This window comes from Lissotriton helveticus, chromosome 6, assembly GCF_964261635.1.
Source record: "Lissotriton helveticus chromosome 6, aLisHel1.1, whole genome shotgun sequence".
In the NCBI taxonomy this organism is placed as follows: domain Eukaryota; kingdom Metazoa; phylum Chordata; class Amphibia; order Caudata; family Salamandridae; genus Lissotriton; species Lissotriton helveticus.
Window position 1 is genome coordinate 2,130,518,583 of NC_136067.1, and position 27,561 is coordinate 2,130,546,143.

The 27,561-nt window shown below is 46.8% G+C and overlaps 1 protein-coding gene across 1 annotated transcript in view; it reads left to right on the top strand.

Moving 5' to 3' along the window:
- LOC144764109 (uncharacterized) overlaps positions 1–26,582 on the top strand; it is a 162,577-nt gene extending 135,995 nt beyond the window's left edge. The window contains exons 8-9 of the mRNA XM_078650277.1: positions 1,244–1,354; positions 25,394–26,582. Of these exons, the coding sequence (XP_078506403.1) occupies positions 1,244–1,354; positions 25,394–26,160 (878 nt within the window). The 3' untranslated portion in view covers positions 26,161–26,582. The remainder of the gene's footprint in view (positions 1–1,243; positions 1,355–25,393) is intronic.
- Positions 26,583–27,561: the final 979 nt, after the last annotated feature.

The following is a 27,561-nucleotide window of genomic DNA, read 5'->3' on the forward strand; positions in this document are numbered from 1 at the left end:
AGCAACTCGAAGGGGCGAGGCATTGGTGTTGCCACACGTGGGGCACCATCCACCTCAAAACAGTGACTCCCTTCTCCTTTCCCCAAAACCAACACCTGTCGGGGGACAATTACAAGAATTTCTCCTGGCCTGGCGATCCATAACCTCTGATCAGCGGGTGTTGGACATTATCCAACATTGTTATTGTCCGGAGCTCAAAACCACACCTCCAAACATTCCACCTCGCAGACACAAACTCTCTGTAGAACATCAATACCTGCTTAAACAAAAAGTGCAAGCTCTCTTACTCAAAGGAGCTATAGAAGCCGTCCCTCGTCAGTTTCAGGGATCAGGAGTATACTCCCTATACTTTCTCATACTCAAAAAGGATGGATCACTACGGCCCATTTGAGATCTCAGGCCTTTAAATCGTTTCATCTTGTCTGAACATTTTCACAAATTTCTTTAAATAACAGCTTGTGTCAATATACATTTGTGGTATAATGCTAGTATTTGCTAGTGGCTGTATTGTTATGTAATACTTGGCAGCTTAAATAGCTAAAATGTGACAGACCTCAAAGTATAAATGCAAGTATATCAGTTAAATACATTTAGAAATTTACAGTTTTACAACTTCATTTGTACAAAAAACACAAAATAAATATGAATAAATGCAGATACATTGGCCAAAAAAATATGAATAGACAGAAATATTAAGAAAAAAATCCATAAAACTAGGATCCATAAAAATAATCCACTTTCCTACATACATGCATATTGTAGCCCAGACTTTGGCAGACGGGGACATTCCAGTGCTGCATCAATAATGTGCCTCTTCATTTTTTATTCAGACACTAAATAAAGCCTTGATCAAAAGCCCACATATATGTTTGACTCCCATTCTTCCTGCTGTTCATAACCAATATGAAATCGCTCTTGACGACAACACTCGACTTCCAGCTGTCATCGCTCACCTGACCCAACACAGCAGATTTCTCCATGCTCCTCACAGCCCCGATTTTGATACGCATGATCTTGTCAACGTTTAAGAAATGCGTGAGTGCCTTTTGTCCATGGATGGATGTCCGTCTAAGATGCAAGTGGTGGATGCATTTATTTACCTCTTGTGGGAGAGGGGGGTGGGTGATGGCTTGGGTCATGGGGGCTGTTTTGGCTGCACAGGAAATGGTGCATCGGTGCTTCTTAGCTGTGTTGTGTGTCAGTTTTATTACATAAGCTGATTATTGTTTTTGTTTAATTACAGGTTGCATCATACCCACTCCGGAGACCTACTCCTGGAATAAGACAGTAGTAACAGCCTATCCCAACCATCTTCGAAACTATCCCGGAAGAGGACGTGATAACTGCTCCATGCGTAAGTCCTAGCCACCTTCTTTCCTTGAGTGGTGGAGTTTGTTTTTTTGTGGGTGTCCGAGTGAGTCTTTTTGTGTGTTTGGGGTTGTGTATATTGAGACTGAGTGAATACACCAATGTGTTGATATGAGTGCAAATAAGGATCAGGGTTGAGCTGGAATGATTGGGTGAAGGTCAGGGTTGGCCAGGAGTAGGTGCATTACTGCATCGGTGTGTGAGGATCATTGGGGAGATTTTGTTTGGGTGCACGTAGAGACATTGAGATGATGCTTGAGTGTGTAGCTGTGAGTGATGGTGATTTTTAAATGTCTGAATGTAGGCATGAGCACATCTGTGAGAGTGCGACCCATGGGAATAGATCAGTACCTGGGTGGGTTCTAAAGTGCATTGGCGTGAGTGACTCTTGATTGAGGTCTATGGTCTGAGTGGCATGAGTGGGTGTATATGTGAGTAAGAGTAGTGGATGAGCAGGCGTCCGTGGGTACTTCGTGAATAAATTAGTTAATTTGCAACTGTTGCTGTTAGTGCAAGTGAAGTGTTGGATGATGGTGTAGGTGGGGATAGGGTGAAACATCCAAAGAACGCTGGAGTGTGTTGCTAGGTGGTTGGTGGGGGCAGCAGAATTTTGTTTTAATAGAGGGTTTCTTGACATACTGCAAGGTACTTTCTTTGGTCCCAGTGTATTCTTTGTTACATTGTCATGTACTCTCTGACTCTATGGCCCGATACTCCCTTCTAACGGTCAACTCTCTTTGTGGGAGAGAGGCCGCGCGCTCAAGGTTTACTCAAGGAAGCTGAAAAGGGTCACACTCAATCAGTTACCACGTGCAAATAACACTTAATAAATGAAGTATCCACACAGCTCTATGGAAAGGGCGCATTCTATTTACAGATAAGTAAAATAATTATACATACTAAATAGGCGTATCAGAAACTAGAACGCTTGCACCTTTTGGGCCAGAAAATCGACCTCACATGGACGTGAAGATTTTTACGACTAGATGCTGGAACAAAGTTCACCTAGAACCCTATGTACAATAGCAGCAGCAGCAGTACCAGCGGCGGCCATTCCAAAAGCGCCAGAGGGCAGAGGTGGTCAGCACTCCTCCTCCGCGAACAAGGGCCAGGCCGGGTCTAAGCACCTGAGGTGTTACTTCCCCCTCATCCGTTACCCGCTCCGGTGGGGGGGAAGCATAAAAAATTACTTGGCAGAGAGAGGAGAAAGATTACTCATGCTGAATATTGTTTGCAATAGATACCGTCTTCGTTTTCTCAGCACGCTTTCAGCGATTACACCGGTTTGCTCGCAGTTCTAACTGCGCGAGCTTCAGGTGGAGGCGGATACCCTATTAAGAAAAAGGGCGATAGAAGACGTCCCTCTGTCTCAAAGGGAAAAGGGTCTTTACTCCCGCTTCTTTCTGGTACGCAAGAAAGACCAGAACGAGTTCAGGCCCATTCTGGATTTGCGACAAGCAAACAAATGGATTAGCAGGGAAAAGTTTTGCATGCTGTCTTTGCACCAGATTTACCCTCAGCTGCAAAGGGAGACCGGCTTTGCGCGATAGATCTGCAAGATGCGTACTTCTATGTGCCCATTGCACGTAAACACCAGAAGGTCCTGCGCTTCCTCGTCTGCACCAATCACTACCAATACAGCGTACACTGTTGGACTGAAGTCTGCGCCCAGGACCTTTTCAAAGTGCATGGCAGTGGTGGCTCACCTGAGAAAGAACAAGGTGTTTGTTTACCCTTACCTGGACGATTGGTTGATCAAAGCCTCCACCTTCCAGGAAGCGCAATTGCACTTCAACAGGACGTCCGTTCTGTTGACCCAGCTGGGGTTGCACATCAACATGTCCAAGCCTGTCCCGACTCCGGTCCAGTGCCTACAGTACTTGGGAGCCTCCATCAATACGCTGTCAGCAAGCGTGTCTCCTTCGGAGGAGAGACGCTTGTCGCTCCTTCGGAAGGCTCAGGCTCTCATGGCTGTTCCATCTCCAACAGTGAGGACGGTGTCTTCTCTACTGGGGTTGATGGCCTCTTGTATCTTGCTCACTTCACATGCACGCCTACACATGCGGCCGCTGCAGGAATGTCTGGAGGATCAGTGGGCCAGAGGCGAGGGACCTGGGACAACAGGATACGGCTGTCTCTGCATGCTCTACAGTCTCTGAGATGGTGGTGTTCAGCAGAGAACCTCCTCAAGGGGGTTCTGTTCCACAAGGACATTCCCACTCAAACTATTGTGACGGATGCTTCTCTACGTGGCTGGGGAGCACATCCCGGACAGTTACAGATCCAAGGAACGTGGTCCCCGACGGAGCCCACTTACCACATAAATTTACTGGCACTCAGAGCTGTTCACTTGGCACTGAAGGCCTTTCATCCGTCCTTTCAGACCAACTCTCTACTTGTACAGACTGACAATACGACTGTGATGTATTACCTCAACAAGCAGGGGGGCTCAGATCGCGCACACTGCCACAGGAAGCGTAGGCGATCTGGCACTGGCTGCTAGCCAGAGGACTGACGATAACGGCTACCCATCTGCCAGGTGTGCAGAATGCTCAGGCGGACGCACTCAGCAGACTGATCCAGGAAAACCATGAGTGGGTCATAAACGACGAAGTGCTCGAAGACGTCTTCGCCAGGTGGGGCACTCCAGAAGTGGATCTGTTCGCCACCGCCGACAACAGCAAATGCCGAGGCTTCACATCCAGGTATTACCAGCAGGGGACTCTGGGGAATGCGTTATGGATCAACTGGTCGAACAGCTTTCTGTACGCTTTTCCGCCCATTCCCCTGATTCCGGCGGTGCTCATCAAGCTGTCCCAATCCAGGGCGCGGATGATCCTCATTGCTCCGGAATGGCCCAGACAGTGGTGGTTCAGGGACCTGCTTCACTGGTCTCTCCTTCCTCACATACGGCTGCCGTGCCGGCCGGACCTTCTTACGAAGTTCGGGGGCAGATGGTGCACCCCAACCTCTCGTCTTTGAGTTTGGCGGCATGGCTCCTGAGATAGTGCAATATGGCCATTTGAATCTTCCTGAAGATTGTATGGACATACTGAAGGAGGCTAAGCGTCTTTCCACTAGGACTTCCTATGCTTACAAGTGGAAGAAGTTCTGCATCTGGTGTACGTCTAAGAACTATGATCCGACGACATGCAAGGAAGATGTCATCCTTTCATACCTTTTGCATTTGGCACAGTCTGGCCTTAATTTCCATTCTATTAAGGTTCATCTCGCTGCGCTGACTGCCTACAGGAAATGCCCTTAACAGACATCCTTCTTCCAGATTCCTGTAATAAAGGATTTTTTGGAAGGCTTGAAGAAAGTGTTTCCTCCTGTTTGTCTTCCTTCGCCTTCATGGGAATTGAATGTGGTGCTGTCCAGGTTGATGAAGGAGCCTTTTGAACCTATCCATAAGGCTTCGTTGCAGCACCTGTCCTGGAAGGCGGCGTTCCACGTGGCCATTACATCGGCCCGCAGGGTGAGTGAAATTCAGGCATTGTTTTGCCAGGAACCTTATACTGTATTTCATGCTGCTAAGGTTGTGATGCATACTCACCCTAAGTTTCTTCCTAAGGTGATTTCTGATTTTCATGTTAACCAGACTATAACTTTACCTATGTTTTTCCAGAATCCTTCCACTCCAGCGGAAAGGTCTCTTCATTCCCTGGATGTCAGAAGGGTGTTGAAATTCTATCTGGATAAAACCAAGGATATTCGTAGGTCAGACCAATTGTTTATCAACTATGGGTCGGTCAGGACTGGTCTTGCTACCTCTAAACAGTCCATCTCTAGGTGGATTGTGTCCTGTATCCAGTTATGTTATCCAAAAGGCTAATAAGACCTTAGGGGGTAAGCCTAAGGCTCATTCTACCAGGGACAAAGCGGCTACAACAGCTTTGCTCCGTAATGTTCCCATTGCAGACATCTGCAGGGCTGCCACGTGGAAGTTGGTTCATACCTATGCTAAGCACTACTGTCTGGACTCTGATGCAAGAGCAGATGCTCAGGTTGGGCAGGCTTCGTTACGAAATCTGTTTGCACAGTAGTGGTGTTGTCTTTTTCCTCCACCGCCGGTTTGGTTGTGGGGATGGGCTTGCCATTCTATTCACTAGATTATGACTATACACAGAGATCCCCTACTACAGAAGGAGTAGTTTCTTACCCGTAACTCCAGGTTCGAGGCATATGGGCTGCAGATGGTACATTTATGAATAGATCGCCATCTGGTGTTGGGCTCGGATGATTGCACTTGTTTTTCTTCTGGAGAAGTCTTTGTCGTCATCGATGACTCCTTCTCTGGGTGTTAGTGCGCATGGGCATCGGCTCCATCCTTAGATTGTTTTTTTCCGCCATCGGGTTCGGATGAGGATCGAAGCGCTCCGGATCGACTTCGATAAAGAAAGTTATATTCGGCGCGTAACCCTTTCCAATTCGACCGCGACTACACTTCCATCTCGACGCGTTTCGAAGAACGACGACTACGAGAAGACCAGCTTGACGTAGTCCAGCCCGGAGTCCATGGAAAGGACTCCATTCAAAAAATGTCCAAAGTGTGGTGCTAAGTTCCCACACAAGGACCTACACGAGATGTGCAACCTCTGCTTGTCCCCTGAACACGAATCCAGGGACTGTGAGGCTTGTGCAGCATTTTCCTCAAAATCGACGATTAGAAACCGTCGAGCCCGAAGACACGAGGTATCGAGAATGCAGTCACAAGCAATCCCGGAGCTGTTCGAGGACCAGCAACCAGAAGAGGAGGAAGAAGAGGGCGACGAGGAGGGGTCAGAAGTGGACGAGTCCGACGTCGAGGAGATCGACGTCCAACAAACCGTGACTGACGACGTCCCTTTACCAAAGAACAGACCCCGCACGGTGTCGACCCCGCCCTCGAGCCCGGTCAGACAACCGAAAAAAGTTTCCGACGCCCCGCCTTCGGGCCCGGCAACGAAACTGAAACCGAAACACTCCCATCATGGTGGTTCAGATAAACGACCCACCCCGACATCGACACCGAAGCTCCATATCAAGGAGAGCTCGAAGTCGAAACAGTCCATGTCGACACCGAAACACACTTCGACGTCGAAAACAACCTCGACACCGAAAACATCGGATCCTAATAAAATCTCGGTGCCGAAAATACAAATGGACAGTCAGAAGAAAAAACACCTTTCGGACCCGAAAACTGCGGTACCGACACAGGAATATAAAACTGATCCTAAACAAAAGACTCTGTTTATTGATCCACAAACTGGCAAGGTAGTCACAGAACTACCTAAAAAGAGGAAGAATGAACAATCGGACGAAAAAACTCCTCCGAAGAAGAGAACAATGGGGACGAATACAACTCCTCCCCCTTCTCCACAACCTAGAGACACACCCTCTTCTCCTCTTCCTCACACTAGGCCAAATAAACCTTTCACACGCCCATCTACACCTACAACAGATGTAGAAAGTGACACAGGAGAGGGAGAACATCCTGGGGATGGTGAAGACACAATCCCAGAGGAGGCAGACCCATGGGAGGAGTACAATGTAGGGTCAGATAACGATAAAGACCCTGAATTGTATCCCTCAAAACCCTCACCACCTGATGATAATACTGGTTTTGCGCAACTAATTAATAGAGCAGCAAAATACCACAAGGTAGAACTACATGCAGAACCTCAAATTGAGGATTTCCTGTTAGAAACACTACCTGCTGCACAAAAAACATCAGGAACACTACCAATGCTTAAGGGCCTACTTAATCACACATCAGCGATATTCAAAGACCCGGTGAGGGCTAGAATATTAAACCCAAGAATTGATAAAAAATATAGGGCAGCTCCAAAAGACCCAATATTTATCAAGGGACAAATTCCTCTAGACTCACTAGTGGTCACAAACGCTCGCAAGAGAGCAAACTCTTTATCTACAGGAGAAGCTCCACCTCCTGACAAAGAGTCTAAGCTAATAGATGCCTCTGGCAAGAGAGTAGCATCCCAAGCGGTAAACAGCTGGCGCATAGCTAATACGCAAGCACTACTTGCACGTTATGACAGAGCGCATTATGATGAATTAGAAAAACTCATCACGCATCTCCCTAAAGAACATCAAAAGAGGGCAGATCAACTCATACAGGAAGGGAAGTTAATTACTAACACTTCAATCAAGTGCGCCCTAGACGCGGCAGACACTGCAGCAAGGTCCATAAACACAAGCATCATGTTAAGGAGACATGCATGGCTCAGGGTCTCAGGGTTCAAACAAGAGGTACAAACATCACTATTGAACCAACCTTTTGATCAGAAGACACTTTTCGGATCAGGGACAGATGAGGCCTTAGAAAAGATGAAAAAGGACACGGAAACGGCTAAATCAATGGGAGCATTGCAACAGCAAACCCAAAGAGGTTCCTTTCGTAGGTCCACCTATAGAGGAGGATCCAAAAATACAGGTACAAGCCAGCAACAAACCTCTTTTACACCGACATCACCCAGAGGTAATTCTAGAGGCAGTTACAGAGGTAACAACAACAAGGGTAGAGGTCGCGGAAACAACAACCGCAACTCTCCAACCCCAAAACAGTGACTTCATACAGCTCCCCCCAAACCACATAACACCGGTCGGGGGACGCCTATCACAGTTCCTACCTGTCTGGGAAAACATCACATCAGACAGGTGGGTGAGACAAATTATCCAACATGGTTATTGCCTAGAACTCACAGCTACCCCACCAAACATCCCCCCCAAACAGCGTCCAATGAAACAAGATCACCTGACACTGTTAAAACAAGAAGTACTATCCCTGCTAGAAAAGCATGCCATAGAGAAGGTCCCACAGCACCAACAAGGAACAGGAGTATACTCCCTATACTTCCTAATTCCCAAAAAGGACGGGTCTCTAAGGCCAATACTAGACCTAAGACCCCTCAACGCATACATACATTCGGAACATTTCCACATGGTCACGCTCCAACAAGTACTTCCTTTACTGAAGAAAGGGGACTTTCTTTCTACACTGGATCTAAAAGACGCCTACTTTCATATCCCTATTCACAAAGCCCACAGGAAATACCTCAGGTTTGTGGTAGAAGGACAACATTATCAGTTCAAAGTCTTTCCGTTTGCCTAGCAGTGGTTGCAGCTCACCTAAGAAGACAACAAATACTTGTCTTCCCCTACTTGGACGACTGGCTAATAAAGGCCAAGTCACAAGAGGAATGTCTTCAGAACACACAAAAGACAATTCAACTGCTGCACCAGCTAGGGTTCACGGTGAACTACACAAAGTCACACCTGCAACCAAGCAAGGTTCAACAATATCTAGGGGCTACTATAGACACAGAAAAAGCCAAGGTATACCCCAATCCAGTCAGGATCCAAACAATGCTTACAATCATTCAAAGATTCCAGCCACAACACTCAATAACAGCAAGAGTGTTCATGCAGCTATTAGGGATGATGTCATCCTGCATACTGCTAATACCATATGCCAAACTACAAATGCGTCCGCTACAAGAATGTTTAGCGACACAGTGGAATCATGCTCAAGGACAGATTACAGATCTGGTGTTGGTAGACGACCGCACACACCACTCTCTGAAGTGGTGGAACACAACAAACATTGCCAAGGGGCGGTCGTTCCTAGAACCAATTCCACAGGTGACAATAACAGCGGACGTATCGCTCACGGGATGGGGAGCGCATATGGAGAAATATACAGTACAAGGAAGATGGAGTGTGCAGGAAAGAAGACTGCACATCAATCATCTAGAACTACTAGCAGTGTTTCTAGCATTGAAAGCCTTTCAAATGCATGTTACCAACAAAGCAGTCCTGATCAGAACAGACAACATGACAGCAATGTATTATATTCAAAAACAGGGGGGGACGCACTCTCTCCAACTATCCAGACTAGCGCAGGAAATTTGGAGATGGGCCATTCCTCAAAACATCTATCTGTTAGCCGAACACCTACCAGGAGTTCAAAACCAGATAGCAGACCTCTTAAGCAGACAGTCGGAACAAATACACGAATGGGAACTGCACCAACAAATACTGCAGCCATTCTTCCAAAGATGGGGACAACCAGAGATAGACCTCTTTGCCACTCATCAGAACGCAAAATGCCAAAGCTTCGCGTCCAGGAACCCACACCACCTGTCGCAGGGCAATGCGTTATGGATAAATTGGTCCAACAAATTTGCATACGCTTTTCTCCCTCTCCCACTAATCCCATTAGTGGTCAGAAAGCTGCAACAGCACTCAATGACCATGATACTAGTAGCACCCACGTGGGCACGACAACCGTGGTTCACCACGCTCCTGCAACTCTCACAAGTGCCACACCAAAAGCTAAGAATTCTACCCATGCACCTTACACAGAACCATGGAGAAATAATGCACCCAGATCCCACACAACTGAACCTAGCGATCTGGCTCCTGAAATCCTAGAATTTGGGTACTTAGATCTACCCCCAAATTGCATGGAGATAATTAAGCAAGCGCGACGTCCCACCACCAGAGCATGCTACGCAGCTAAGTGGAAGAGGTTTGCTATATACTGTACCACTAATAATATCAACCCTCTGGACGTATCAACAAAGGAGATTATTTGCTACTTACTACACTTACAGCAATGTAATCTCGCGTATACATCTATCAGAGTACATCTAGCAGCTATAGCAGCGTACCTACAAAACAGGCAGCACATATCCCTGTTTAGAGTGCCAGCGATAAAAGCCTTCATGGAAGGCCTTAAAAGAGTCATTCCACCAAGATTACCACCTTCCCCGGTCTGGAACCTCAACGTAGTACTCACCAGACTAATGGGACCACCTTTCGAACCTATGCATAGGTGTGAAATACAATTCCTTACATGGAAGGTGGCTTTTCTTATAGCCATTACCTCACTCAGGAGAGTAAGTGAATTACAGGCATTGACAATACAAGAACCATTCCTACAGTTACACCAGAATAAAGTGGTTCTTAGAACAAACCCAAAGTTCTTGCCTAAAGTAATTTCAGCATTTCACATCAATCAACCGGTGGAACTACCAGTCTTTTTCCCAAAGCCACAGACGGTAGCAGAAAGGGCTCTACATACACTAGATGTCAAAAGAGCCATTTTGTACTACATAGAAAGGACACAAAATTTCAGGAAAACTAAACAACTATTTGTAGCATTTTCCCCAACACATAAGGGCAATCCTATCTCTAAAGCAGGCATCGCTAGATGGATTGTAAGATGTATACAAATATGTTACATTAAAGCAAAGAGAACATTAACTGTTCCTCCTAGAGCTCATTCTACACGGAAGCTAGGAGCATCTATGGCATTCTTAGGAAACATTCCCCTAGATGACATATGTAGAGCAGCAACTTGGTCTACACCACATACCTTTACAACGCACTACTGTGTTGATGTGCAGGCTACACAACAAGCCAGAGTGGGCCAAGCGGTATTAAAAACTCTATTTCAAACAGTTGCGACAGAAACGGGTGACCACCGCTAGGGAGGTAACTGCTGTATAATCTATTCATAAATGTACCATCTGCAGCCCATATGCCTCGAACGGAATATGCTACTTACCAGTATGCATCTGTTCTTGGCATAGAGGGCTGCAGAGTGGTACATGCCCTCCCTGCCTCCCCGGAAACCTGTGTCTGTCCCAACATTATCTTATTTAGATACACTTACATGGGCATCTCTTTCTGTATTCTACTACACTACTCCATCTAACCCTACTATGGCAAAACAATCTAAGGATGGAGCCGATGCCCATGCGCACTAACACCCAGAGGAGGAGTCATCGATGACGACAAAGACTTCTCCAGAAGAAAAACAAGTGCAATCATCCGAGCCCAACACCAGATGGCGATCTATTCATAAATGTACCACTCTGCAGCCCTCTATGCCAAGAACAGATGCATACTGGTAAGTAGCATATTCCTTCTGTAGTAGGGGTATCTCTGTTATAGTCATAAGCGCCTGCCCTCCTCCCCGGTGGAGAAAAGGATGAAATGATGAATGCTACAGGTCTAGCTTTATACTCCTCCAGAAAGAACTGAAAGTGGAGGGAGTTGCTGTGCATTCTGAGATACCAGGAGAGTTCTGGAAAGTTTCCTTAAAGGCACGGTAGCCCTTTTTAAGCCACATAATGGCAGCCTGTAGTGCGTGTCTGTCCATCCCTTCCTCTCTATCATTCCAAGGATTTTGTGAAGAGGGAAGTTTCTCTATGGGTGAAATTTGGCAGACTGTGCTGAATATGATATTGGTGGAATATCCTTTGCATTTCTAGATGAAGTACTGGCCAGTGTAGCCTTGCAGGTATAGGCTGCATTATTTGTCTTTAATTTTCTTTTAAGTGTCTATGCACTACTGCAAAGAAGACAGCTTAAGAGATTATTTTTGATTGCTCCGGGGTCCCCGCACATGAGCGGGACTATTCACTAGATTATGACTATAACCGAGATACCCCTACTACAGAACTGGAGTTACAGGTAAGAAACTACTCCTTCTGTGTCCATAAAACGAACAGTACTGCCCGTTTCGGTATCCACTAAAATGATACAGTACTGCTTTCGATATCCACAACAGTAACAGTACTGCTGGTTTCGGTGTGCACAAATTGCATTCTGGTTTCATGCCCTGTAATGTGCCTGATACATCTGCCACAAAACCCAACGTGAATAAGACGCCCCCCCCCCCAAAAAAAACTGAAGAGGTAAGTAAAATATCTCCTTGGTTTGTCCCAGATGGTGTCGTGTGGATGATGGCCGTGCGTGTCCATTCACCTGTGCCAAGGGGTCGATAAGTACAATTAATTGGTAGCCACTGGCTACGTGGTGTTCATAGTGAAACGGAGTGCTGAGTGACTGTAGATGTCATTCTTGGATTAGTATGAGGTTAGTTTATTTACGTCTGCTGGTCGTGGGAGAGGTTTCTGGTGAAGTGGGAGGAAACAACAAGCCCAATAGAGTCCAGTATACACTACACTCCTGAGCTGCAGTATTGCTGGACTGGTGACACTAGCAATAGATTGCTAGTACTTCGAGGATCAGGGCGACCTCCTCCAGTCGATGACACTCCCCACGCACAGATTGAGGACATCCTAAGAGAGTCCAGTGGTAGATTTAGGCTTTTCAGGGCACAGTGTGGTTCGGTACAGAAGTGACTCTCCTTCCCACCTTTTACAATGAATCTAATTCCCAAGTTGCCTCTCTGTGAGGGCTGCTCCACATCTACCTCCTTCATGACCCACGGAATGCTGACTCTCACCTTTCAATGTAGCCTGGAGGAATGTCAAACTATCATTCTACATAGTGGTTCAAGGCCAGTCTTTGTGAAGCTTTGATCTGCCTCCATCGCCACCTGTTGGGTGATTGTGGCCGTCACCTATCTGAACTTCCCCGTGCAGCCGGCTGTGGAAACATTCACTCTCCACTAAAGCGGACTCCCGAGCTCCTCTACTACCTCAGGTTTATGATTCAGCCTTGAGCATTTAAACTGTCCAATCAATTAATCAGCATTAGTAGAGCGTGGCACTGTCACCCCTGGTGTTAACTGAGCACTGGGATGCAAGGTCTCCTTCATGCCTGCTCCCCCCCTACGACTGGTCTTGAGATGGCTGTAAGAGGGAAGTTCTCTTCCAGGGGATCCTCATCAATAGTCATAAGCACTGAATATTCCCGCCTACTTACGGGGACCACGGAAATAATATAAAATGATATATGTAAATCACATATAAATAGCTCCACATATATGTATGCACATATATCATTTTTTCTCACATCAATGCAGCCCCTAAACTGAGGCTAAACAATGTAAATACTCGTACATGCACTGAATTAGCAATGAAATAAAAAACACATTAGGTCAAATAGCCCTTGAACTGTGTTTTAATGAGCAAAACACTCATAAATTCTGAAAATTGCTAATAAATACACATTATTAGCCCATAGGCTGCATTGTAAAGCAATAGCATAGAAATGAAACCATTTTCAACAAATAAAACTGGCACCGTGCCTTTCAGGCAGCCATGAGCCCTGACTTCCCATCATGCCTCAAGGGTGACCGTTAGATCCGTTGTTCTTTCCGGCTCCTTCAGTCAGGACCCTGGTTTAACAGCTCCTACCTTTTTTTTACTTTATGTCAAAAATAGTTAGTGATTTACCTCAATTTTCGCTTTCACTCGACGTCTTTTAGGCTTAGAGTGTTGGTGCTGCCTTTTTTGACTTTCAAAAAGGAATTATTTTTGTCAAAATACCTTCTCTTTTTGACACCTGCCCTTCCTGTGAGAAGAAGAAGGCCAGGACTGATACACACTCTGTGTGTATCCTCTGTCTCCCTGAGACTCACTCTGCAGACTCCTGTGAACACTGCAAGACTCTATCTAGGAGAATCCTCAAGGACAGGGAGAGAATAAGGATCTATGGCCTCTCTGAAATAGGTAGGTCTCCTAAGAGACAGAAAAAACGAAGTACGCGATCGACGTCGAGAGAAGTCACGACTTGTTCTCCTTCGGAGTCAGGATCGGCGTCGAAGCTTCCAGCAGCGACTAAGACGATGTCGAAGACGAGTCATCTTCCTTCGACGGCGAAGACTTCAGCGTCGAGATCCAAGGTACCTCCGCTGGCGTCAACTGGGCGTCGGTCAGCGTCGAGGGAGAGGTCTCCGTTGACGCACAGGAGCTCAATGTCGAGACAGCTGCTGTCGACGCCGCATCATCGGCTACCGACGGTGAAGCTTCCTCCGTCGACGCCTAGTCAACAGCGTTTGGTGTCGAGGCACACTCCGTCGGCGCCTAGTCAACGGCGTTCGTTCCAGGTAAAGGGAAGAGGGGTCCAGCGGATCAGGCACCACAGAGTCGCCCCGGATCCCGCTCTAGAGGCCTTTCCAGAGAGAACACGCCTCCAGTGAGCCTTTCATCATCTTCTTCAGGCTCTCGCTCTTCTCACCGTAATAGGTCTCCAGAAGTGGGGACCTATTCCTCTGACAGTGAAAGGTCAAGGCATTCTCCTGCTCGTTCGCTGCATGAACAGAGGAGATCACCTCCTTCAACACGTTCGCCTGCGAGGAGAGACACTCAGAGGTCGCCTTCCGTCAGGTTGTCACCAAGATGGTACAGGCCTCTTCATCACTGGGCTCCAGACAAGGAAACAGCAGCCAGGCTGGCAGCAGATCGAGACAGACCAGTGTCCAGGCCCAGGGAACGATCGCGCACCCCGTGCGCTCCAGCAGGCGAGGTCCAGGTCTAGGAGCAGAAGAAAGGAACGCAGATCCCTGACAACTTCCTCTTCCCCTACTCGATCTCATAGGGATTATTCTCCGACCTTGACGGACAGTCCTCCATCGAGATCATCTTTGCCCAACACGGATGGAGGAGTAGACGGTGCCGTGAACCCTACCAAAGGTATTACGGCAGTGCCTCACACTGCCCTCGAAAACTTATACAGACGCTACTTGGAAGCGCACTTTTATTAATGTGAAAGGACCCGTTGGTACACAGGATTACCATCGCCCTTCGGGGGCAAGAACTCTGGTTAACTCCATTTACGAACAATACTGTATCTAATTCACGGAGGAACGTATTTGGATTCTTCTCTGGGACATCACCCCATATGAAGGCACTGGACAGTCGGGTATCTGATAATATATCTCTTCTGCGCCTACGGTGAACACGCAGCTTTTTCCCTCGAATTATGGGATTGAGACGATGAAATAATTGCCCTGACGAAATTCCCAAGGCACGAAAAGGGAATGAAACGCGTTGGCTGTGCCTCTGTATTTTATAAAGAAAAGAAATAAAGAAACGAATAAAGAAGGAACAGAAGATCCATAAAAATTCATGAACTTATTCTTGTTAGTCATAAAATTGAGTGCACCTCTCAAATTTTGGTAAGTCCTCCATCGAGAGTATCTCCAGTGGACGACATCTTTACCTTTCAAGACATCTTGGCAGAGGGGCTCTTAAGGTGGGAGTTTCCATGACAACTCACCAGACCAAAACCTCAGTCATTTTCGAGACTTTGCATCACAGGTCTGCTCCCAAACCCCTTCTACCCTTGGTTCCGGGGATTATAAAACCGGTTATGGAGGTGTTCTTTGCCAGCAACAATAAAGGCCGCCCCAGCGAGGATTCTCAAGAAGTATCGCTCGCCAGAGGAGTATCCACTCTTTCTCAGAGCTGATCCGCCACCAGATTCGTTCATCATCGCAGCGGCGAGAAAATCCCATGCTGTAGCTTCCTCCTCCATAGTACCTCCTGATAAGGAAAGCAAGTCGCAGGATTCATGGGGAAGAAGAGTCTGTAACACCTCAGCCTCACTTCTGAAAGTATCCAATGCGGAAGCTCTTTTGGGCCGCTATGAAAGGTCCCAGTGGGATTCTCTGCAGCGGTTCATCGAAAAACTCCCGCAAGAGGATCGAAAGGACTTTGAGGAGATTCTCTTGGCGGGCAGCCAGGTCTATAACCAGATCATCAGCACTGCAGCGGACGGAGCGACCCTTTCAGCGCATGGCTATGCTCACGGGGTATGTGCAAGGAGGTCTTCCTGGTTCTGTCTTACTGCCTTAAAACCAGAAGCTCAGTCCCGGATCTTTAACTTCTTCAGGAACATCGTTATTTGGGGCAAGTACCGATGAAAAGATTCAGCGGATAAAGGCATAATTAAGACACTCTTAAAGCCGAGAGTGTTAACTACACTTCAGAATGGATAGATACTGTCTTCGTTTCCAACATCTGCCTCCACCCGTTCCTTCAATGCCAACATCAAGTCATCAGCTGAACCTTCTGAAAAAAGAGGCGGCTATCCTCCTCAAAATGTCAGCCATCGAGAGGGTGGCAATCTCTCAAAGGGGGAAAGGAGTGTACTCACGATATTTTCTATTCAGAAAAAAGGGACAAAAGGCAGAATACAGACCCGTTTTGGACTTGAGAACACTCAATCTGTGTGTCAAGAAGGAACGTTTTTGCATGTTGGCGCTTCATATATCCACATCTCAGGAAAGGAGATTGGATGTGTTCGCTGGACCTACAAGATGCATACTTTCATGTACGATAGTTCACAATCACAGACAATTCCCTCGGTTCCGGGCGGGGACCTCCCACTACAATTGTAATACTTTATTCGATACATATATCATAAAAGTATAAACATAAAAAGTACATAAAAAAGTTTATTGAGTATTACAAATCCTCCTAAAAACATGACATCAATACAAACAATTAAGAGCTGAGGGGAAAATATCATAATTAAAATTCATACTAAAAGATGATCTGTACGGGGATGGGACAACAATTTTGACCGAATAATCCAGGCACTAGCCAAAAACTTAGCGACCCGCAGATAATAAACATAGAGGTAGTGTTAGTTAAAATAATGCGGAGAGCTGATCTATGGTCCCTAACTCCTAGCACTCTACAGACTGGCTTCAACCATTTAACTCTAGCCTGCTTGTATGCTTTACATGAAAAAAAAGTGGCCTAGAGATTCTTCCGAGCATGGACAACCTGGGCATTTTAAATCATCTTCCCTCCTATCCTTCCACCCCTCCATAAAATTTTTGAGAGGAAGGATGCCATATCTTCATTTCAGAAACAAGGTTCTGTCTCGAGGGGTCTATATAAAATCCAGAAATGGCTCTAACTTTACAAGGAGCTTGTGTTCAAAAAATGTAATCGTTAGAGGACCCCAGTTTGGGTTATGCAAAACCTTGGCCTCTACCCACTCCCAATATAATTTTTTTACTATTTGTTTGGGTGGGGGGGATTGGGAGGCCCAGGAGCCACTCAGGCCTATAGATACCACAAGCTTCTTTAAATTGTTTAGCCACTTTATTTTGTTTGAAACATTCAAACTAATTAGCTCATCCAGCACTAGAGCATATTTTGCTAGTTCCGGGGTCCTTCTAAGGCGCACCCAGAATAGCAATGGTCGGAGTTGAACTATTTCAGAGATCGATCTTTTGCCCATGTCAAGAAATAATGGTTTCAGAGGGTCGAGAGAGGGAGCGAGACTATGTCTCTCATAAACTTATTCTCTGCCACTACCAATGCCTTGGTGTTCTCGGCGCCCCATAATTCAGATCCGTAGACTGCAGAAGCTAATGCTTTCCCCTCATAGACTGCCAGGGCAGGGGCTATTAGTCTACTAATTGAAAGTCGCTGATTCTTTAGTATTGCACTAGAGGCCCTTTTAAGATTTAAAACCATTTTACACAAATGAGATTCCCAGCTCATATTGTTACTGAGCCTAACCCCAAGATAATCAAATTCGTTCACTACCTCTAAAGGGGACCCGTTCAAAGAGAGAGAAGCCTTCCTATAGTTACTTTTGGCAGACATAACCATCAGCTTCGTTTTCGCAGTGTTCACCGTTAACCCACGGTCTTTGCAAAAGACATTAAAACGATCAAGCAGTTTTTGCAGGCCCTTGGGGGTTTTGGACATCAGGAGGGTGTTGTCAGCAAAGAGGAGTGTAGGTGTTTTCTCCCCGGCAAGGACAGGGGCATCCGCTGGGTCTTCCCTCAAATGGTCCACCACCCCATTTATAAAGAGGGAAAACAAGGTTGGGCCATCACACAGCCCTGCCGCACCCCTCTACTGACTGGAACCCTCCTGGTCAATTGGCCCTGATTCCCCCATCGAATCCTTGCATAATTTTCTTCATGGAGTTTAATAATAAACTGCAACAGATAACTAGGGAACCCCATCTCCATGAGGACCTCCCAGAGTTTAACACGTGGGATGACATCGAAAGCTGTTTTCAAGTCTATGAAAGCCAGGTATAAACTACCCCTGGTAATAGACACTGACTTCCAATAGACTGCACAGAACCGGAAAACCTGGTCCATGGCGCCTACATTGCGCCTAAACTCCGCCTGGAAGTGGGTCAAGATGTCCTCTTCCATTAGCCATATCTCAGTCCGGTTTATGATGACCCTGCCAACTACTTTTTAGATGGTATCAATTAGACTTATTGGTCTGTAGTTGGCAGGGTCCTCTCTATCACCTTTCTCAAATATGGTAATGACCTCTGCACCTTTCCAGGATTCAGGAACAGGGTGACCGGACTGGATTAGATTCATTAAACTGGCTATGAGGTCAGCCCATAGTTTAGGGTCATGCAATAGTAGGTCCCCCGGCAGGCCATCTGGGCCAGCCGCCTTTCCCGGAATTATTTTAAGGATGGCGTCCTGAACTTCTCGAGGTGAAAAAAACTCATTAGTACCTAGCTCTGTGCTAGACTCGCTCTCAATGGCCGTAACTGGGGATTTTAACTGGCCCTCAACACTAACCTCGCAATACAAATTTAGGAAATGGGAGTACCATTGGTGCTCAGTTATGTGATTTAAAATCTGCTCTGCCCCTCTTCTATCAAGAGCATTAATCAATTTCCAAAAAAGAATGGAATTTTTCCTACAAGCTGCAGCCTTGAGCTCCTGCCAGTGCTCCTCCTCCCAATCCTTCTTAGCTGCCGTTATGCTTTTATGATAGTCTTGTCTAGCTATTCTCACTGCTATGAGGTCTTTACTTTTTATGGCCAGCGTAATAGCTTTCCTCTTCTTCCTGCAGTTCGCCGTATACCAGGGGTTGCCCTTATTAAGTTTTTGGTGTGTCGGGGACGTCCCCTGAGGTTTTTTGGACAAGAACTTTCCTATTTTATCTGTTAGGTTCTTATACACAGCTGGTAAATTTGGTCCAGAAGGGCGAGGGGCTGCTAGAGCAACAGATGCCGAGCCACGAGTTTCAGCCAAAACTAGCTCTTTGATACTGTTAAGTTTCCCCTCTTCGCACCGGACTACATTCCACTTAAGCTTACGATTACAATTTGAGGGGAAAACCTCTTTAGTGATCAACTCTGGCTTTCCACTTTTGCTGATCCCGTTTACCCAATGGATTTCCATACATAGTGGGTTATGGTCACTATCTGTTGATTGCCTAACCTTCACATCGACAAGATTGACCCATGACTGATTGTCCAAAAGGATATAGTAAATCCGGGATGGGAAACCTAACCTATTAAAGGTCATTGCTCCATTGCGATCGGAGACGGTTCGCCCGTTCAAGGCCCGTAGGTTATGTTCTAAAACCAGGGCGTTTAACTGGATTGCTCTGGCAGTCCATTTCTTGATAGGGGCAAGGGCTAGGGATGGTATAATCTGTCTCCAATCCTCGGAATTAAAACCCAATATCTCTTCATCGTCCAGGGGTTCAAAGGTACAGTTAAAATCCCCTCCCCCCCCACTAATATTTTGGATCTTGGAGGGAGGGCTGATAACTTCCTATCTAGCAACTATAGTGTGGGCGAAATTTGGCCACCCTGTAAACCTCTTGCATATACACAAAAGAGTTCTAGTATAGTACTCCCGGATGGGCTTTTTATGGAAATATGCAGAATGTCATTAGAATTTGTATTATGGAAAGTAGCAACACAGTTCAGGTCTATCTTTACCCAGATATGCAGGCCACCAGAGGGGCAACCTTTCACAGTCGTAACTGCAGGAATAAAGTAGGTTGAGTACCCATTTTTATATTGTGGCAGGGGACACCAAGTTTCTTGGAACATGCATATATGGAAAGTGTTTATAAAATCGTTCCAATCGGGATTATCAAGGTTTTTTTTTAAACCTGCTATGTTCCAAGATAAGATGTTAATAGAGGTAGGGGCTGCAAATAGTTCATTCAATGTGTTCGGTGTACTAGATTCCTTTTCTCCTCTGCCTAGGCTGGTGGTACCTATACTGGTTAAGCCATCCCTACTAATATTAATTCGTACCCCCGGGGATGCAGGCACCACTCTCTTACCAGATTGTCCAGGGGACTGGATTGGGAGTCAGTCCACCCCTTCCAGTCCACTGTAACGATTGTAGCATGGGAATAAAGGATAGTTAAGGAGAGGGCCTAACCAATCCCCATTGAACTGTTGGCCACCCAAAATGGGTCTCCCTGCTCTTCTTCGTACTAGGTTCCAACCTTCCTCGTCATTCCCACCCCACTTGGTGGAAATCTGATAGTTTGGATGCTCCCGCATATTCCTCCCTCTCCCACTATATGAAGACCTCAACCAACTCCACCTGTTGTCATGGTGTTCCGTAGACCTATAGAAGTATGACAGGGGTTTAACCATAATCGTGGTGTTGTTGTCACATGGGGGGCCAGAACAAATGTATTCCACCAAACGCGGGTCCTCAAATGTGACAACAACACAATCTCCCTTTAGGCTTTTCCTTTTCTCACCTACCCAAGGGGCTCTCTCCACCATAAGCATTTTATTGTTTATTCCGGGAGGCGAAGGATAGTTTCTGTCTAACCAGTGACAAATTTTATTTTTGAGTGCCCAGAATGGTTCAGAAATGGCCGGGGCAAGTTCGGGGACGCCTGTCAAGACTATCACATATGGACAGGCGTCTGATGGTAGACTGATGTTCCGGCGTGAATTTGGCTTCTCAGGGTGGGGTAAGGGGGATTTGGGGGCTGGGGTAATAGGGTCAGTTGCACTCTGAGAGTTAATGGGTGCAACAGTAGTTGGCTGATTAGTACAAACTTTGTTACCCCTAGGGATAGCTATTTTGGGAGGGCGGGTCTTAGGGGTGGGAGTGTCCCCTGCAGAATGCTTCTTAGAGTTGGTCGGAAAACTATGAGCAGGAGGTGGTGCAGTGGGGGCCCTATGGACATGATTAGTTTCTTTGGGTTGTTGTACCAAAAAAAGGGCCTCAAGCTGGTGTTCAATGCCCTGCAGTCTAGTTTCCAGGGGCAAAAGTAGGGACTTGATAAGGTCAGATAGGGAGTTCAAAAATGAAGCATTCCTATCCTCTAAATCCACTGAGGATTCATCACAACTACTATCATCAGGGATGCTAACCAAACTACTGTTAGAGATTGTGTCATCTGGAATACCCATTGGTAGGGGGTGAGGAGCACGTTCAGCCTCATCAGTCCCTGCATTGCCGTTGTTACCCAATTGGTCCCTCCCTTCTTCGATGGAGCCACTTGCACCTGCCTTACCATCGTTATGTCCCAACATCTCTTGAGAAACTAGGTTGACAGTATTGGCCTTGTGGGTTGTTTGATTTGTTTTAGGGATTGCACCTACCAAACTGCCCCTTTGGGATCGATTAGTCTCATGATGAACTACAACTGGTATCGATAATAGATTGTTAACCAAAAGGGGAGTCGAGATTGGTGCAGTCACGGGTGGAGGGTCAAGGGGGGATAATTGGGTACTAATTGGGGTGTGGGGCCTGGCATCTGACTGTATAGGATGGGGGTCAGAGCTACTTAGAGCTTTGGACGGTGAACGTGCTAGGGCTATATTGCCTAATGAGGACCTTTTTGCTTGAACGAGGTCCAACGAGACCCTCCTTTCCATAAGGATTATTCCCATATCAATTAAAGAATTAGTGCGAAGAATGAAATTATCCAAAGTGCCTGTTAATTTTTTGGTTTTTGAACTTCCCGCAGTTTGACTGTGAGTTTCACGGGTAGACATGATTTTTAACAGATATGGCAGATGGCGGCAAAAAGTAGGATCGAATAAGAATCGAATACAGTTACAATTAACAGTACCTAGCTATAATAAATATCACAAGATAGTCCAGACTTAATGCGCAAAGGAGTGATGGTAAAAAAAATAGTACCAGTAGAAATCGATAGCAATAGACTAGCACAGCAACGGGGTGAGGGAGCAGATGAAGAAAAAAAAAAGAAAAGAAAAAAACAGGAGTCGGGGCCCAGTCCAGGCTCTACAGGTCTCGGAGGGCCTCAGAGGGCCCGCCCTTTGTCTGGGCTTCGTCCCGGCCTACGTCCCGCTAACGCGCGATGAGTCCACCTAAAATGCAGGAAACAGGCTGAAGGGGAGGAGACACGGGAAGAGGCGGCAGGTGTGCGAGGTGTGGGAAACGCACTGCCTGGTGGGCCTCGCAGTCCCGGTCTCCTGCTGGTCACCAAAGTTCCAACTCCCAATCACAGTCCCGGCAAGGACAGGTCTCCTCCAACACGATAGGGATTTACAAGGCAGCAGAATCCAAAACCGACTGCGAGCGGCACCCACGGAGCGGGGGCTGCGAGTCGTGTTTTAAAGGGCAGGGTGACCGGATGAACAGAGAGGAGGAGACACGGGAAGAGGCGGCAGGTGTGCGAGGTGTGGGAAACGCACTGCCTGGTGGGCCTCGCAGTCCCGGTCTCCTGCTGGGCACCAAAGTTCCAAATCCCAATCACAGTCCCGGCAAGGACAGGTCTCCTCCAACACGATAGGGATTTACAAGGCAGCAGAATCCAAAACCGACTGCGAGCGGCTCCCGCGGAGCGGGGGCTGCGAGCGGCACCCCCACTACCAGTTCAAAGTCCTACCGTTCGGGTTGAAGTCAGCCCCCCGAGTGTTCACAAAGTGTGTTGCAGTGGTAGCGGCCGCTCTACGCTGCAGGGGTGTCTTCGTGTACCCATACCTGGATGACTGGCTGTTGAAAGGTCCTTCCCCAGACAGTGTAAGGAATCAAATTCTGAGCTGCATCGACCTCTGCCACCCGTTGGGACTGCATGTGAACTTCAACAAGTCAATCTCGCAGCCTACGCAGAAGATACATTTCCTAGGAGAGCTGCTAGACTACGAGGTAGGAAAAGTGTTACCTTCGGAGGAGAGACAGTGTTCCATAGCTCAGAAGTGTCAACTGGTGCTTCGGAACAAAGACCTAAAGGTGCGAAGGATTGCCTCCCTGCTAGGGTCGATGGCATCTTGCATTTTCTTGGTCCCAAATGCCAGGCTACGAATGCGTCTTCTTCAGCAGGATCTGGAGGACAAGTGGGGCCAACAGTCAGCTTGCTGGGACGTCCGGATTACACTGTCAGACACAGCGCGAGCTTCCATTCCTTGGTGGACAAAAAAGAAAAATATGCTGGTCGGAATTATGTTCCATCAACCTCCTCCTGCCCAGACGCTGATCACAAATGCATCTCTACAAGGATGGGGAGCACGTATGGGTCATCTCCAGATGCAAGGTCTGTGGTATCCGAAAGAGCGTACTTACCACATCAACATGTTGGAGTTGAGGGCAGTCTCTTAAGGTGCATTTGGCTGCGATAACAGCTTATAGGCGATCACCTTCCCAACCTTCTTTTTTCCAGTTGCAAGCTGTGAAGGATTTTCTGCATGGGTTGGAAAAGATGTATTCACCAGTGCGACCTCCGTCACCCCCCCTGGGAGTTGAACCTGGTGCTATCAAAATTGATGGGTCCACCTTTTGAACCCATTCATAAAGAAACCTTGCAGCATATTTCGTGGAAGGCTGTTTTTTTGGTAGCAATCACGTCAGCTCGGAGGGTGCGCGAAATTTAAGCTCTCTGTTCCAAAGAGCCTTACACAGTGTTCCATCTGAATAGGGTAGTGTTGAGAACACATCCTTCTTTTCTACCTAAGGTGGTATCAGATTTTCATGTAAACCAGACCATCTCTCTGCCCACCTTTTTTCCCAATCCCTCCACACCAGCTGAGAGGGCTCTGCATTCTTTGGACCTGAAAAGAGTTCTGAAATTTTATCTAGATAAGTTCATAACTATACGTAAGTTTGATCAGTTATTTGTCAACTGTGGATCGATCAGACCAGGTTATGCAGCCTCGAAAAGTTCTATCTTAAGGTGGATAGTTTCTTGTATTATTCTGGCTTATCAGTTGGCGCAGAAGACCCTGGGGTTTTCTCCCAAGGCGCATTCCACCAGAGGGAAAGCGGCTACTATGGCTTTTCTTAATAATGTGCCTATGTCTGAGATTTGTAAGGTGGCGACCTGGAGGTCCGTCCATACATTTACCAGGCATTACTGTCTAGATTCAGACACTAGAGCAGATACCCAAGTAGGCCAGCCTCCTTGCGGAATCTGTTTAACAGCTGAGTTTGGCTGTTCCATTTATCTTGGTTGGGTCACGTTTCTTCTCATTTGCCTGCAGGTGGTTGGTTGGGCTTGCTATTCTATTCAGTGCTTATGACTATTGATGAGGTTTCCCTGGAAGAGAAGGATAAATTACTTACCTGTAATCCTAGTTCTCTTCAAGGGGTATCCTCATCAAATTCATAAGCAACCCACCCTCCTCCCCAGGCAAATGAGATTTTTCTGAAGTGTAAAGGATATGTTTGTGCCCTGCCTTCAGGGTTATGCAAAGAACAACTGACCTAACTGTCACCCTTGAGGCATGATGGGAAGTCAGGGTCCTGGCTGCCTTAAAGGCACGGTGCCAGTTTTATTTGTTGAAAATGGTTTCATTTTCTATGCTATTGCTTTACAATGCAGCCTGAGGGCTAACTGTGTATTTATTAACAATTTTCTGAATTTATGAGTGTTTTGCTCATTAAAACACAGTTCAAGGGCTATTTGACCTAATGTGTTTTTTATTTCATTGCTAATTCAGTGCATGTATGCGTATTTACATTGTTTAGCCTCAGTTTAGGGGCTGCATTGGTGTTTCTCAGCCCTGAAACAGAACCCACTAATAGCAGAGGCTGTTGCAATTGTTGGTCATGTATGGACTGTCCAAGGATGGTAGTCTGAACTCTCTATTTGGCTGTATTCAACCCTATAACTTGCAGGACTCCGCAGTTCTGTCCCATCTTCCCGCCATGAGTTTGTGGGATCCATAAAATCCTCACGACTCAAGCTCTTGTTTGTAGAGGAGCAGCTGTGGTCACTTGAGCTAATGAGATTACAGCCCATCATGGTACAGTTGCTCCACCGGTCCCTGGTCTGCAGCCCTCTTGGATTTTTAGGTCTGGAGTCTGTATGAACTAGAGGAGGGGTTGCACATTTACAGAACCAGGGATGCACAGTGGCTTTTTTTTTAAAGATCCTAGAGTTTTCAAAATTTGAATGATTAAGCAGTGTTTAAATGCATGGCAAAATGAGTGTAAATGATGAAAGAGCATTAATTTCCAGATAAACCTGTTTGCATCCCAAAAAGTCCATCATACTGTCTCAATTGTGTCAAAATTTAAAATTTCCAGTAATGATCCAGCCAATTCTATTATAACCAAACTTTCCTTTGATTCCCACAGGAAATGAAGCCCTGCTGAGATGCGTGGAGGGGAAGTTCCTGGGAGGATATAGTGAGCATGGAAGAGCCCTGGTGCCCTTCTCAGGAAAGGCTCAATTCAACAGTGCACAGCGTTCCAACAAGGGGAGCCCAGGCACAGCTGGGCCCTGGTCTGATCAGTATCCGGGGAAGACCTCAAGACAGAGAATGGAGACGGCTGCTCTGATCCAGAAACATTTCACCAAAATAGCAATCCCTGTTGTCCAGCAACGCAGGAGCGCAAACTTCATGCCCACTTTCTACCGGGAAGCTGATGGTACATTCAGGTTTGGATCCCCCCCAGGAATCTCCGGTGGAACAGGTCCCTACAGCTGCCATCAGTGCGACAAAAACTTTGACCTTCCATCAGAGCTTAAACTTCACCAGCGTGTGCACAGAGTGCAGGTCTACAAGTGCACAGAGTGTGACAAGATATTCAAGCAGGTGTCCTCTCTCAAGGCCCACCACAGGATCCACACGGGCGAGCGGCCATACAAATGTACCCAGTGTGAGAAGAGCTTCAATCACGCCTCCAGCTTCACCATTCATCAAAGAACGCACACAGGCAACCGGCCGTACAAGTGTTCTGAATGTGACAAGCGCTTCAGTAACAAATCCAACCTGCTGAAGCACGAGAGAATCCATTCCAGGGTGCGGCCTTACCAGTGCCTGGACTGTACCCAGAGCTTCACCTACAAGTCTCACCTCTTGATACATCAGATCAGTCACTCTGGAGAGCGGCCGCAGTAACTTACCGGAGTGGACACGGACTAGGTCATAGGAGTAGTCATGGACTAGGTCATGGGAGTGGCCATGAACTAGGTCATGCGATGTGCCCGGGAGGCCGCTGAGGCCAGAGACATGCTTCCGGGATCATGAATGTGATTTCCAGTTTATTTAGATGCCAGAAAAGTATTGTAGAAGAAGCACTCGCTTGGAAACACTAACCCATAGAGAAGGACGTTTTGCAGACAAGTGGTTACTCTGTGTTGTGTCTTATGCACCAGAAACATTGGAGGCAAAGATGCCCCTTTAAATAATGTGAGAAGAACACCATATTGTACACAAGCGAGCTCACTTAGCAGAGGGAGCCTGTCCGCACAGATAAGGTTCTTGGGTATTTGTAGATGGCAGGAAAATTGCTGGAACACATTAAAGTGAGAGGCAATGCATATGCTGGGTTATTGTTTTTATGTTCTCTAGAAAGCAGATTGCTACTAAAATAATAATAAGCGGATACAGTGCAGGCTAAGAGTGAACGCGGTGCTATCATCAGCCCTCCATTGTCTGAAGAGCAGGAAACCAGAGACATTAAGGGGCATATTTACGGGCCCTATTGTGTCGCGCTTGCACCACGTTGCGTGGTGCAGGCACGATGCAACTTAAAATACAGATCTATGAAGCCACGCAAGGCCACGCAAGCGTGAGTGGCCTCATAAATCTGAAGTAACACAGCACAGCACAAATCGCTGTGCTGCGTTACACTGCCCTCAGTTCCATGGGCATTGCAGGGGTGTTCCCACTTAACCCGTGGTTTGTGATGCATTACCAGATTTACCAGAACTGGTAAATCTAGAAATGCACCAAAAAGATACGCCTTCCCACGAGAGGCGCAACAGGGAGAAATATCTTTGGTTTGATGGGATGTGTGGCTGTAGATAGACATGCGCTGCATACTCCTGCCATCTAGTGTTAGGTTCGGAGTTGCACAACTTGTTTTTCTTCGAAGAGGTCTTTTGAGTCGCAAAGTAGAGTGACTCCTCCTCTAAGTGATAATACACATGGGCATTAACTCCTTGTTAGATTGTTTTCTCTCTGCTTTTGGGTTCAGACGTGTGTGGCTCTCCTCCGTGTGCAACTCCATTCGGTACAAGTCGTTGGTCCTATCCTATCTTCAATGATATAGTGAATCTCCAAACCTCTGATGATCGAGTCGGACATATATCAATCTCCCAATCAGTGTGCTGCCTGACTCGGTCCTGCCTTTTCACGTGCACCGTCAGTATCGAAGATGTGTTCCTGATGGAATGAACACGTTTTAATTTCTGTCCACAGTGTCACACCAAACACCCACACACCAACCTACATTAGGTGTGTAACCTCTGCCTGTCGCCCGACCACCGCAAGAAGACACTTGGTGATCAAAGTGCG